Source organism: Ictidomys tridecemlineatus, chromosome 4 (genome assembly GCF_052094955.1).
Source record: "Ictidomys tridecemlineatus isolate mIctTri1 chromosome 4, mIctTri1.hap1, whole genome shotgun sequence".
In the NCBI taxonomy this organism is placed as follows: domain Eukaryota; kingdom Metazoa; phylum Chordata; class Mammalia; order Rodentia; family Sciuridae; genus Ictidomys; species Ictidomys tridecemlineatus.
In genome coordinates this window covers 33826853-33840813 of record NC_135480.1, presented here as the reverse complement: position 1 = coordinate 33840813, position 13961 = coordinate 33826853, and the positions used below count along the sequence as shown (strand labels likewise).

The window sequence follows — 13961 nt, the reverse complement described above, 5'->3', positions numbered from 1 at the left end:
GCTACACGTTTTATGATTACTATAAATTTAAGCCTTGCAAATGGCTGGTGGTTTGCTTCACAGGAATGGTCTGGAATATGTGCCCTCTAATTCTGAATTTCAGCTCAATGACCCAGGAGACAGAGGAGGAAACCAGATGTATTGAAGGAAAGTCCAGGTTTACTTATAAGCTCAGAATCATACCTTTTTACATCTGATGAGCTTACATTTTTTTATGTCCTAACATTTTGATTTGAGTGCTGAGAAAAGAATTATCCCCACTTTAACCATTGATTGAATGCTCTTTTCTGTTTTTAAAATTTAAATAAAAATAGTTAATTCATTAGGCTCTATTTCTTACCGGCTAATCTCTTTTTTTTATTTTGGATTCTGTTACTGGTTTTCTGGAGCATCTGCTCTAGAACATTTCCCAAAATAGTAAGCCTTCAGTAGCTCTGACACAAAGACCTATTTATTTTGCTCTTACATTTTATTGATTTCCAGGTGTTGAATTTGTGGTATTAGGTCTCACTTGCCTTATACTGGATGTAGACAATATTGTCTTAACTGTTACATCATTGCAGTGAGTTCATCAGATTGTTGTGAGATTCAGGGAGATAAGTCTTTATAAAAGAACCACTGACATTCACAAAAGGTGTTTATAAATGACTTCATGGTAGCTCCCATGTGCCAGATACCACACTATGCTCTGCATCCATTTTCTTACTGACTTCTTTCTTCATCCTGTGAGATCAGTACTATTCACTGCTGTTTCAAGGATGAAGGAACCAAGGCTTGGAGAGATTAAGAAATTTGATTTAAAAACCTCACAGTGAGTGAGTGGTGGAGTCCTGTCCTGAACCAAGCCTGTCTGCAACACCAAAGCCTATTTCGAACACGAATTTAAAAATGTGAGCTATTCACCACCCTTATCATGATCTCAGGTTCACCTTGTCAATCACATCCCCTGTGACCTGGGTTAATGATGAAATTAAAAATCAGTCTATTATGAGTCTTTAATGTGGGCAGGGCCAAACATCTTGTAAGAGCTGCTTTATAGCTTAGTTTGACCAATTTATTTCTTGAGTTTGACTAATTCATTTCTCAACTGTATAGGAAACCAGGCTGGGATATTATTAAGTCATTATCCTTGCAGATAAACATGGCTCTAATTCCTGTCAGTGCCTCAACGAATATGAATTAATTGCAGCTGTTTTTAATTGTGGCAGAAAAAGCTCTGCCTCAATTTACTCATATTCTTTTAACTAATCCCCATAGTCATGCCGATGACAGTTATTAGATAGCAGAGCTGAAATTGGGATGTGGACAAGAATAATGAATAATATTTGTGAAGTTCACACCCAAGACATTTCCTTTCATCGAATTCTTCCATTGCCTGGAGAGTTTTGGCTCTTTCCCTTCCTAATCTGGTTCATTTTCTGCTATTTATTATATTTGTATCCTATAAAAAAAATTTATTCTTGGTTGAATTAGAGCATTGGTTGCTTGTAGTCAAACATCATCCAACCAAGAGAGATGTTTTAAGCTTTCTCTAATATCAGGAAGAACTCTTTGGAAGAACAGATGTGCAAAGGCACATTCTCTATAGAGCACAAAAAAAGATATATATTCAGAATAGAGAGTTAGCTTGCCAGAAAAAGAACTAATAAGGAGTTGACTTCTCTTCAGCAGGGGCCAGGTTAATTTTGGTTGGTCCTAAATAATGTTTTCATTCTAGAGGATGGGGCACATGTGATCAATGTGAAGGTTATCATATTTTATGAAGAACTAGTTGTTGCTGAGTGCAGTGGAGCAACACCTGTAATCCCAATAGCTTGGGAGGCTGAGGCAGGAGGATGGCGAGTTCAAAGCTAGCCTCAGCAACCATGAGGTGCTAAGCAACTCAATGAGACTCTGTCTCCAAATAAAATACAAAATAGGGCTGGGGATGTGGCTCAGTGGTCAAGTGCCCCTGAGTTCAATCCGGATACCAAAAAAAAAAAAAAAAAAAAAAAAGAAAGAAAGGAAAAAAAGAGAGCTAATTATGAAAGATACTCCATCAGTGACACACATGGCTGATTTACTCCGATGGCCAAATCTTCTATCATGATTTCATTAAACCATCAACCCTTATATCAAAACATACTATGACAAAGCAGAAATTGTTTTCTTTGACCTTGGCAGAATATAGGAACATTTGAAAAATCAAAATATTTCTTAAAAAAAATAAACAACTTTATGAAGACCTAGTCACCCTGCTTATTAAATCCAAGCCCAGTACATAGAAGATGACCAATTTCTCATTAACACTATTGTTAATTTCTCATGTGGTATCCAATTTTCTTCATGTCTCAGATAAACCACATTCTCTAATTTATTAGCCTAAGAGTTGCGGAATTACAAAGGAAAGAAGAAAATTATGTTTCGCCTTTCCTCCAGAATTAGACTCTCGTCATGAGGAACTGGAATTCCTTATCAAGGAATCATTTCTTCCCATCCTTTAAATTGGTATTTTATCAAATCTCTGGTCTCTGGAATGTTGGCAGGCATTACTCAGAGAAGAATGTAATGTACTTTTTTGTGTCTTTGTGAAAGTAATTTACATTTATCTTCAGAAATATTTTATCATTTTATGAACAGTTTAACATATTTACTCATGTTAAGTGGATAATGAATGAGGATTCAGAAGGTCTCATTTGCAGTGAAGTCTCTATGTAGAGTCTAAATAAATAGACTGGACCACCAGCTAAAGAGTATGAATTGTGGGTACCAACCACAAACATAATTGCTAACCTTTCAGATACCGCTTTTAAACAGGAGAATAAAAATTTATGAAAAAAGTGAGTGTTTATAGATATATTAAAATGTTGTGTATAATTAAAAAGGCACACATGCGTGCGCACACGCACACACACCCCATTTATACCAATCTGAGAACAAAGACTTACCTGAAATTCTGTATTGTACTGCAGAAATATTTAAAGTCGTGAATTTACAGTTATGTCTTTCACTCTAATTACAGAGAGGTCTGTGAAGAGTTTTTTGACTACCTTACCAGGGTGAAAAAAAAGAGCCACATCTTTCCAAAACTTTAAGGTGGTAAAGGCCCTGACCTGCAGAAAATACATTCCATTCTTCATTATTTGGGCGTCTATTTCAACATTACTTTGCTGATGTCAATGTTAATGTTAGCCAGAGAAGTTCCAAATGTTCAAAGAAGAGACAGTGCACTCCTTAACCTGTGTTTCTACATATCATCCAAATGATGAAATTCTAAAAAGGCTAAGATTTTAATTTCTGAGGTTTATTTAGCATTAGCCAGACCTCCTGGCTTATAGATAGATATTCACTCCAAACTACATGATCCCCAAGGTCAAGTACCTCATGTTCATTTCTCTGCAATAAAGCATATTTACCATCAAACATTCTTAGAGGAATATACTGATATTTCTTTTCTGTTTATAGCCACATCATGGCCAAAGCAAGAAAACAGTTATAAGGGGGATGTGTTGGGAAACGTCATTGGCCAAATAATATTGTTACAATGTGTGCATGTTCAAATATGTAACAACAAATCTCATCATTATGTACAGCTATAATGTACCAATAAAAATGTGGAAAACAACAAAAACAACAACAAAAGAGTTATGAAAATAGAACCCATGGCCTGAAAAAAAAAGTCACTAGAGAAGACTGGGAATGTGTATTACAAGATAGCAGGGAGAAAAATGGAAAATAGAGGTGCACTATTGAGTTTCATACTGGTTACTTGGAGGGAAAGAGGCCCATTTGCTCCAGTACAGGTCATACCTCTGTGATTCAGGGTAGGGGTTAAGGCTTTAGTTGGATCCTTTCTTTGGCCTAACTCTGGGCTGGATCTTATGTTAAGAAGAGTGCTGGCTCAGGATGGACACACAAGAGGTCTTACTTACCTGTTCTGTTGCAGGGCTGTAGAAATACAGATTTGCATTGCCAACCTCAACTTCTCCTCTAGGTACACATCACTGACCATTAACACCTGGAAAGATGTATGTGCCACCCCTACTTCCAAACGTCTACCCTAGAATGATTACAAAGACAGAATCTTTTTAATTTTATGTTTGTAGAAGCATTTTCTTTCCTTCTTTTTTGGTACCAGAGACTGAACTCAGGGGCACTTAACCATTGAGCATCATCCCTAGATCTTTTTTAGTTTTAGACGGGGACTCGCTTAGTTGCCTAGGACCTTGCTAAGTTGCAAGACTGGCCTCGAACTTGTAATCTTCCTGCCTCAGCCTCCCAAGTCACTGGGATTATAGGCGTACACTACCATAGCCAGCTACAAAAGCATTTTCTAAGAAACTAAAAGAACTGTATACAAATTTAGCTGAATAAAGGCAATCATACTTTTACAAAGTTTTCAGTTGAAATAGAATCATATAAAATTAAGATTGAACTTACTCCAGAATTGCCTCTAGGTCAGCAAAATAAATATTTATTTACAGGGTTATGAAAGGAGAATATCTCTGTTGAATTGTTTTTAACATGGGTCCAAAGTAGTAGTGATGAGGGGGTTCTTCAAATAGTTTTGGGAATGCTGAGCTTTAAAAACAGTAGGCGATGTCCTCACCATGCCAGCCAAGTTATTTATTGCAAATACCACCAACAAGCACAGCACTATGTCATGGATATAAATATTCATATCAATAAATGGTATACTGCTGAATCCACAAGTATTTCTGGAATAGCTTGCATACTGTCACTTCACTGGAGACATATCGTTTATTTCTTGGGAAAAGTGTTTCAGAAGAACATTTTCATAGACCAGTCTCTAGGGCACCATTGTGTTGGAAAAGTCCATCACAGGTTGATTGTGATGAGAGGTCTAATTCTCCTGGTCCCCCGTAAAGCCAGTGGAACTCATATTAATGAAACACCCAGGCTACTCACCTGTTCCCTTTGTTCAGGGGTGTCCTGACATCAGAGAAGATTAACTTACCAATTTATAGTTTAGAGAAAGAAAATGATCAAAAGACATGCACAAGTCATACGTCTTAGTCTGAGGAATGAAAAGGTTCATTCTGTTTTGGAACCTGGTTCCCTCACATCCACTCCTTCTTATTCTCATCCTCCAACCCCCATTTCATCGTTTTATTGAGAAAATTGCTTTGCATGATCTTTGAACTCAAATACATTTTATTGTTACTCCTGAATGTCGTACCTATTAACACTACCCCCTCCCCTTTTTAAATAAGGATTATCAAGTAGACAAAAATGCAAGAGAGAAATGCAATGCCAATCTACTGTAGTTTCTGAATTTTCTCCGAAACAAAATATGAAACCACATAATTTTCTCACTGCAGCTAGTGGTCTCATGATTAGCTTTGGATTCTTAATTTTGGTTATTCAACTCTTCAGAAAAGAAAGCAAGAAAGTTCTTATCCTCTGTGTACCTTATTTCAGTTTCATTAGTACTCAGAAATACAGCCAAAGAAAAGGTTCATTTGTCTCATATTAGACATACTATTCTTTTTTTTTTTAAAGAGAGAGAGAGGGAATTTTTTAATATTTATTTTTCAGTTTTTGGCAGACACAACATCTTTATTTTATGTGGTGCTGAGGATGGAACCTAGCGCTCTGCGCATGCCAGGCGAGCGCGTTACCGCTTGAGCCACATCCCCAGCCCAGACATAGTATTCTTGAAGTAAAAATGTAAACACACTCAACAAAAAATATTTAATGCAGAAATAATCTCTGATGAGTATTGTTATTTTTCTCCTTGCTAATTTCCACAAATTTTCTCAGGTGAAACCTTCCAAGTTATAGTTTTCAGTTTTTTTGAGACAAGAACTAAGAGGAAGGATATTTCAAATCTTTACATAATCTATTAATGCCACACATGGGAGTACTGTGTTTATTGTTCCAGGGTTTCTGTAGCATTTGATGCATCATCACTATCATCTAATGAGAAAAACTCTTATGGAGTGGTCCCTTCTGGTATTTGATTCAACACCAGGTTCTACTTAGAAATGCCATACTCTGACTTCACTCAAAGCACCTTTGGCAGGTGAGAATTGCCTTGATGTTCCTATTTTTTAGCTTCCATTTTTGATCTATTGATCTCTGTAAAACTCTGAAGGACAAAGAGTTCGATGTCCCAGGCATGGAGAGATGAAGTTCAAGGAAATGAGCTTCAGTTCACAGAGGGAATCTCATTGCTTGTTCAAATGTACACTCACAGCAACAAAGGCCAAGGCCCTGATTTCTATACCCTATAATTCCATGCTACCTTAATGTTTTTTCACACCCACAGGAAAACCGGCTCTCACAACTCGGGAATTCCAGACCACAGTGGATGCCTGGACCAGCTCTCCAGGAAATGCAAGGGTCATCCAAGCACAGCCCAAGCCAAAGTTGCCCTTCGATGCAAGTTCAGAGCAGCATAAAGACGTAAGTGCTCAGGGCAGTATTTCTCCAGAGAGCTATTTCAGATTCCACATAAGAGTAACTGGTGGCCTTGGATAAATCATTCCTCTCATTTATGTGCCGAATGGGAGAAAACAAGTCAACAACTGATGCATGCAAAAGCATTTGGAGGTGATGGATGGCGACATTACAGTGCATTTCGTCAATGGCATGCCATTAGAGAAAACCATTTCATAGAGTAAATTAAGAAAACAAACCAGCTACGTGACACACTTGGAATTGCCACTGGCCATACAGGTTTTTCTCCTCGTAGAATGACACTATATATGGATTGACATTATCATTTTCGCACAGACTCCCTTTCCTAGATTAGTTGCCTGCACTTGTCTGGGACTCATACCTTCTCTTTGCACTTCCCCAAAACTATGGTCACTCACATAACGGGAAACAGCTCTTGTTTCACACACCCCAATGTTTTTTCATTGATGTCTTGACCTGTAATTTACATCTCTTCCTACCATTTACCTTGATGCATCAATATCTTGTTTTCTCCACCTAGTTCAAAGGCCCTTTCATGGCAAAGGAAAGGTCTTTTCTTACAAATGAAACTTACTAGCACAGCATGAGGATTATGGGGTCTAGTAAATATTTGCTGATTCCACCTGTGATTAATTTCGCCTATCTATCCTTCTTATTTTCACTAGTTAAGGAAAGCATTTGTTTGGACTTAAGATGCTTAGAAGGCATGATCACTGGCCTCAGGGAGCTCACAGGTAGACCAGCAACAATTATGTGACACAGAGAGGAGAATGTGTGGGCAGCTATAGCAGCACTGCAGGCGAGTGTTCTGAGTGGGGATAGTGGATCCAGGAAGGCTTCTAGAAAATATGAATCCCTGTAAGAATCAAGTGGTTGTCACCTAAGCATCGTAGCTGACTTGTACAAAGGCAAGTGCTGGTGAACCCAAGCATGGAAGGAGCACTTGGGTTCCAAGTCATTTGCTACTTCAGGAGCTTTTGCTTAGAAGCTCAACCTAATCCCCAGGTCATCCACTAAGGTCAGGGCAGAAATGGGCCATGAAATCACAGGCCCTTTGCCTTGGTAAGCAAGCTCTGAGTGTTCAGACGCACCTCATGGTAACGGTGGCTTCATAAAAATCAAAGCTGATGGATGGGAGGAGGCTCTCTGCCCTCGTGTGTTTAGTCTGCTTGTGCTTTTAGTCCCGCGGTGGCTGGGCTTCCTAATGGAAATGCATCCCACTCTCTCACCATTACCTAGATAGAGACGCTCTCAGATGTAAAAGAAGCTTTTTACCCTTGGATTTTTGTCTTGTAAGGCATCCCTAATTCAGGAAGGAAATGAGGAGGAGTCAGGGAGAACCCACCACAAATGTTTTGTCAGGTAATTCAGACAGAGAGACAAGAATTTAAAGAGCTCAATTTCTGTACAACTGGGGTTGGCAGCATCATTCCTCTGACTCAGTCCAGCTCAAGCAATTCGCTTTGTGACTCACCAAAAATAAGGTAATCTTTTTTTTGTCTTTTTTTAAAAAAACGCTTTAAGAAATTATGACTGGCAGAACAATACAATTTTCTTCCCAGGGCTCTGTGGATATTACTGTGTCAAGTCTGACAAATTCATTGTGAGACAGTAGTTATCCCCATTATACAGGGTGGAATCGGAGGCTAACAGATATAAAATAGCACATCTGAGGTCACTCAACATGTCTTCTTCCACGGGTGGGGAAGCTTACCAACTCCTAGTGCCTTCCAGACATGACACATGTATGCACGTCAAAACCCCATGACGAAGAGCTATGACGTTCTGAGGTAGGAAAGGCAGAAACTGTGCCCATCTCCCTTGCAAGAGAACAAATGAGGGGCCCATCAGAGTTGTTGCAGGCAGACTCGTTAAAGGGAGAGAGAGCAAACTCGGCAGAAGATTCTGAGGTTTCCTTCACAGATTGGTGGTTTGTTCTCTACTACAAAATCATATTATATCCGGCCCAGACTGATCTTTCCATCTCGATTCTTCCTGAAGGTCAAGCTGAAAAATAGTCATGCTCCGAATTGAGAATCCAAATGACAATGTGGGATTCTGTCTCCTGATGTGCTATGTGACTGTGGTGGTGCCACCGACCCTCTCCAAACCTCTCATGACCGTCAGAGACTGATGGTTGTGTGGGTACCAGGGAAGAGTGGGGATTCTCCAGGAACCTTTGGAATCTGTTTTTCTCTTCCTGGAAAAGCAGGATAGGCCAGTTTAGAGGAAGTGGGTATTTAGAAAAGGAAAGAAAGCAGCAGCTTGAACATTCTGGAAGAGCCATGCCAGGGAGATGACAGACACTCAGCAGCCCTGCTACTTCACTACAGGAAGCGGGAGACACATTTTTGTATTAAGAGGAAGTTTCTAGAAGTTTTCAAGGAGGTTTCCTGAAGCTTTCCATGAAACCCATGGTTAAGACTCTCCAATCCTAAAACCCTTCCTGCATCTGTTTTTTTTTAAATACCTTCATTTTGTTGATTTATTTTTATGTGGTGCTGAGGATAGAACCCAGTGCCTAACAATGTGAGGCAAGCATTCTACTGCTGGGCCACCACCCCAGCCCCCCTACATCCTTTTTAACCAGCTTTTTCGCTGCTGTGACTAAAGGATCTGACCAGCCAAACTGTAGAGGAGATTAGAGTTTATTTGAGGGCTCATGGTTTCAGAGGTCTTAGTCCACAGAAGGATAACTCCATTCCTCAGAGTTCAAGGTGAGGATGAACAATCATGGCAGGATAAAGTGGTAGAGGGAAGCAGCTCATATCGTAATGGTCCAGAAGCAGAGAGAGAGAGAGAGACTCCACTTTCCAGATACAAATATATACCCAAAGCCACGCCCCAATTCCCACCTCCTCCAGCCACATCCTACCACTTCTATTACCACTCAATCCCTATCAGGGGATTAAATCACTGATTGGGTTAAGACTCTCACAACCCAATCATTTCTCCTCTGAACCTTCTTGCATTGTCTCACACGTGTGCGGGATACCTCACACACAAACCATAACAACATCCAACTGCTTCCTACCCGTATACAACAGTGTTTCCATATGCTTCAGCTTATGGTCAAATTCTTAAAGTAGAGCTCAGTTCACTTTTGTTTTAAACAAAAAGTTCCTAAAAACTTTTAGGAGAATGGCAACAGAACATTAAATGATACTGGAAAATCAAAACAATATAAGGAGGTTAAAAGCCTCCACTAAAGCTGCACATCCTTGCAGGGTGAGAATGGGGGATGAGGGCATGATTCTGTGGCACAGCAAGTGTTTCATCTGCAATCAACAAATCCTAAATCCTCCCAGCTTTCGATTCTTCCTACTTAAGGAGTCACAGTATTTATTTCCTTCAGCGATGGAGACAAGACAGGCTTAACATTGACCACCTGTCAGAATAACAGCAACTTGTCTCTTAAAGGGATTTCAGGATCCCCCTAATATCTTTATAAAACAAAAGGAGATTACAAGAAAATATACAGGGAAAAAACTTCACTAATTGAAGTAGAAGGATGTGGTGGGATGGAGAGGGAAAATTCCAAGGGGAGAAAGATGCTTCAGGAAAGATCTGTGGGTGCCACTTTAAGCAACTTGAAAGAGTAGGGACCCCTTCCTATTTGGAGATTAAAAAGGGATTTTGCAAAATATAATACCCAAACTCGGAAGTCAGTTTTCCTTATCTGCCTCTTAGAAATGCCCTTGGGATTCTTCATATTTCTAGGGCGGGAAGTGTGTTACAGATCCTAAGAATGCACACAAGCATGCTGTCTCCGACACAGTGCCACCTGGTGCTCTCCAGGGTGAGAAGTCAACAGACAGAATCTTGCCTGGAGAATCTCAAGACACAGCAGAGGTAACTGCTGACTATATGCCAGGCAGTAATCTCCATGTATGAACTCATATGACACAACTTCCTCCTCATTCTCACCACCCTATTTATGGAGAAAGCGAGCACCCAGGTGCAGGAAGCCATACTAATCCATGATGGAGGTGGGATGTGGGCTGGCCCACTGGCCCTAGGGTCTCTGCTCTTATCCAAGGCCGGATCTCAAGCAGAGAGGAAGAGATCCAGCTTGATATTGTTGGAAAGCTGCTTGCAAGGTACTCCAGTGGGTTCCTATGAGAGGGACAGGAAATGCCCTGGCCGAACCAGTTTATATTAGCCCTCGAAGGCATTCACTTAACCCGTGGAAGCAGGGGTGATGGAAAGGGTATGTGCTATGGAGTCAGACAGACCAGATTTTAAACCTTACATTTTCCTAAGGGAAATTATTTGGTTGGGGGAGGGATACTTTCCTATCTATAAAGTGGGGCTTATGTGACTTCCCTCAGGATTTTGTGAAGATTAGAAATAAAATCTGAAACCTGCTCAGCAGAGTGCCTGGTGATAGAAGGGATAGAAAGGGCCTGATTTATAAGAGCTATTTTGAATGTTTCCTTGTTAGCAGGCCCAATGGAGAGAACTTTAGGTTTTTGAACAGTCTTCTATGGATTTCCTGGAGGCAGTTCACGCACATGGAATTGTGGCCTGGCCAAAGGAATCTCTGTCCATGAGCCAGGCTACCCTATGGATTTAGTAGACTGTATTGCTTCCTGTTCCCACACAATGGAAAGCAATTTTAGTTAAGTGTTCAGCTTAATTAGTTTGTGTCCAGACGGGTTTGCACACTTGCCACGGTGATCATCCACCTATTTCTAGAGAGCTTGCTTTTTGAGACATCTGAGCCTACCTCCTGGTACAAGAGCCAGGTGAAATTTCCATCCAGCAGTCTAGTTCTTCCAGCCTTGCAGAAAGGGGCTTGAAGTCAATACTCTCTTTTACTGAGGTAGCAGGTCAAAGGAAGGATGTAAATTTCTTTCAGAACCTACATTGGCCCATTGTAGCTACCACACGATCATGGACCTCTTCTCCTTGGTAAGCTTGAACATCTTCTCTGCAAGCTTAGACTAATGTCCACCACAGGCTCTGCGTGGCATCCAAGATGCTTAATAAATGTTAGCAACTACATCGGATCATGATGATTAAATGTGAATCTGAGCTGAAATTCAGGCCTAGTACTTTCTCTCTGCTGGGAGTGACACAGAGAATTCCTTCTAGGAATTGCACCAAAGGATCCACGCGCAGGAAGATGTATCCAAATGCAATCCAAGAGGCATTGACTGAGAAGTAGACTTGGGAGATACACTGCAGATATACTGCCTTTCTTCAATGGTCCTTCCAGAAAAAAATAAAAAGACAGGCATTATCCTACCCCACTGCCTGCCCCTTCCTGGATGCCAAAGCATTTTGTTGTTGGATATCATTTCAAGAAAACAACAGTGATGGGGAGATGGGGCCTGCTGATGGGGACAAATGAGAACGTGCAATGATTACTCTATCATTAACAGCTTCCACTTACAATACACCTGAAATAGCATCCACGTACGCAGTCTCCCTATTCCCTCAAACCTTACAATGGCCAAAGATGAAATCTGTACCTTCTGAAATCTACAGCAAGATAGATGACAGCACAATGGAAGGAAAGACTACACCCAAGGTCTTATTGACCTACCTGCCAGCCTGCGCATGGTGGGTAATAAAAGTTTATTGAAAATTAAGGGAAAAAAATCATGTATTTTAATTATTCTAAAAGGGATTATGATGTAGCATATGAAGAACCTCCCCCCTCCTCCACAGGACAAAACGACCACCCTTCCACCAGCCAACTCTCCAAACAGCACAGATTTAAAAATCTTGCAATTTTATTTGCATATAAAGGCCGCTAGATATAGAATATCACAATAAATTTAAAGAAACAACAGCTTTCCTAAATTTCAAGGTAACATAAAATAGAATAAAGCTCAACAGCATTTACAATGGGAAAACAGAAATGACTATTAGCGACAATATTTTGTGCTAGCGAAGATTGCATCGACACACAGTGCAAAATGGGAGAGGGGGGGAGAGGAAGTAAGAAGACAATTCAGGGCATTTAAATAGAAAGGACAACTAAGCCTTATTTTAGTTAGCTTCCATTGCATCCATTTAATTCTATACACGCTTGTAACTGTACCTAGATTTAACTCAAGCTCTTTAAGACCTTGAGTTCTGAGAATATGTGTCAGTTCCTTCGGACTTCTGAGGTGCAGCCACACAGCATCCCACCACAGTTGTACTGTCCTTGGCAATGTTAAACTCCTAACTTAGAGTACACACACAAAAAAATACTTATATATATAAACCCATACTGAAAAAGAGTCTGCACACTCATTTTTTTTTTTTTTACTGCATGAAATACCTGCTGTTTACAGGTTCCATTTCCATATTTTTAAAGCTAAAATAATTTAAAAGAAACAAACAAACAATGAGACCTTGTAAAACCACGATATGGATCTCACTAGCTAAGCCATCCTTTAAATGAGGGCTGTTGTCTTCCCTTGACACATGTCTTCTTTCCAGCAAGAATGTGACGAGAAGGCTTTTTCCATACCTACTTCAGTTGAGAAGATTGTTTAAAATTGGGGCCACATCTGCAAAAATGAAGCATTACCAAGAATACGACAACAACGAAACATTAAAAAATAAAATACTTAAAACAATACTCTTAAACAGTTGTGCAAATCTGGGTGGTTTTTAAAACACTGTCTACCTGTTTCCATTTTTTTTTTCTTTTTCTTCCAGCTTAAAGCATATTAAAATAAGACTTCTTTCACTTTTTAAAAGAAAGCTTGGCTGTCCTTTGGCGAACACTTAACAATTTACAATGGCGTGGCCTTTGAAAAATCAGAAGTCATTTTACAAATTCACAATGCTCCTTTGATTTCCAATGGGTGCCCCATTTAGAAATAATAATAATAATAATAATAATATAATAATAATAATAATAAAGAAGAAGCACAACCTCTAGCATCAATTTTTTTTTGTTGTTGTTTGTTTCCGACAATTTACAAAAAGAACTCACAGCATTTGGAAATAAACAAGTAAGAGAATGTAAGTTTATAATTAGAAAAATGGCAGTTTGTAGACCTTCCCTCATATTCCAATAAGATAGTTAGAGCTTCAGGAACCTTGTGGGTTCGGAAGGTCAAATATAATCGGAGGGTTGGTCGGTTGAAAGCTGACTGTACATGTTGAGGCATTGATGTACGTTGTGTAGCCATCGGTCATGATGCCGTAACCTGTGGGGAGATGGTGTCACAGTTACTGTAATGTATACAAATGATGGTGGCTGAACGCGGGGCCATCAGGCAAGGAAAACAAGAAAGCCTTTGTCAGTGGGGCAGCGAGTTGAAATTCAGCCTGCCCAGATCTAACAACTTTCAGGAGCTGATGTCTGATTTTATCCTATTTTCTTTAAAGGGTGCTGGGGGGGAAATTCTCCACTTCAACAAAGAGTGATTCTTTTTTTTTTCTTATTTAAACACTAGACTTGTCAGGGAATGACTGTGATTTCTTTAGTAGGGAGAATAAAGAAAAATATTGACCCCCCTCTCTTTTAAAAATAGCATTTTCACTTCAAAGCCCTGGTATGAACTATTGAGTTCTAGGGAAGGAAGTGA

At 39.8% G+C, this 13961-nt stretch overlaps 1 protein-coding gene across 9 annotated transcripts in view; it reads right to left on the bottom strand.

The window, feature by feature from the left end:
- Positions 1-12146: 12146 nt before the first annotated feature.
- Positions 12147-13961, bottom strand: part of Mpped2 (metallophosphoesterase domain containing 2) — a 172211-nt gene continuing 170396 nt past the window's right edge. For all 9 annotated transcript variants that reach the window (XM_078046303.1, XM_005327456.5, XM_040284574.2 and 6 more), the window contains one exon: positions 12147-13580. In XM_078046303.1, coding sequence (XP_077902429.1) covers positions 13462-13580 — 119 coding nt within the window. In that variant the 3' untranslated portion in view covers positions 12147-13461. The remainder of the gene's footprint in view (positions 13581-13961) is intronic.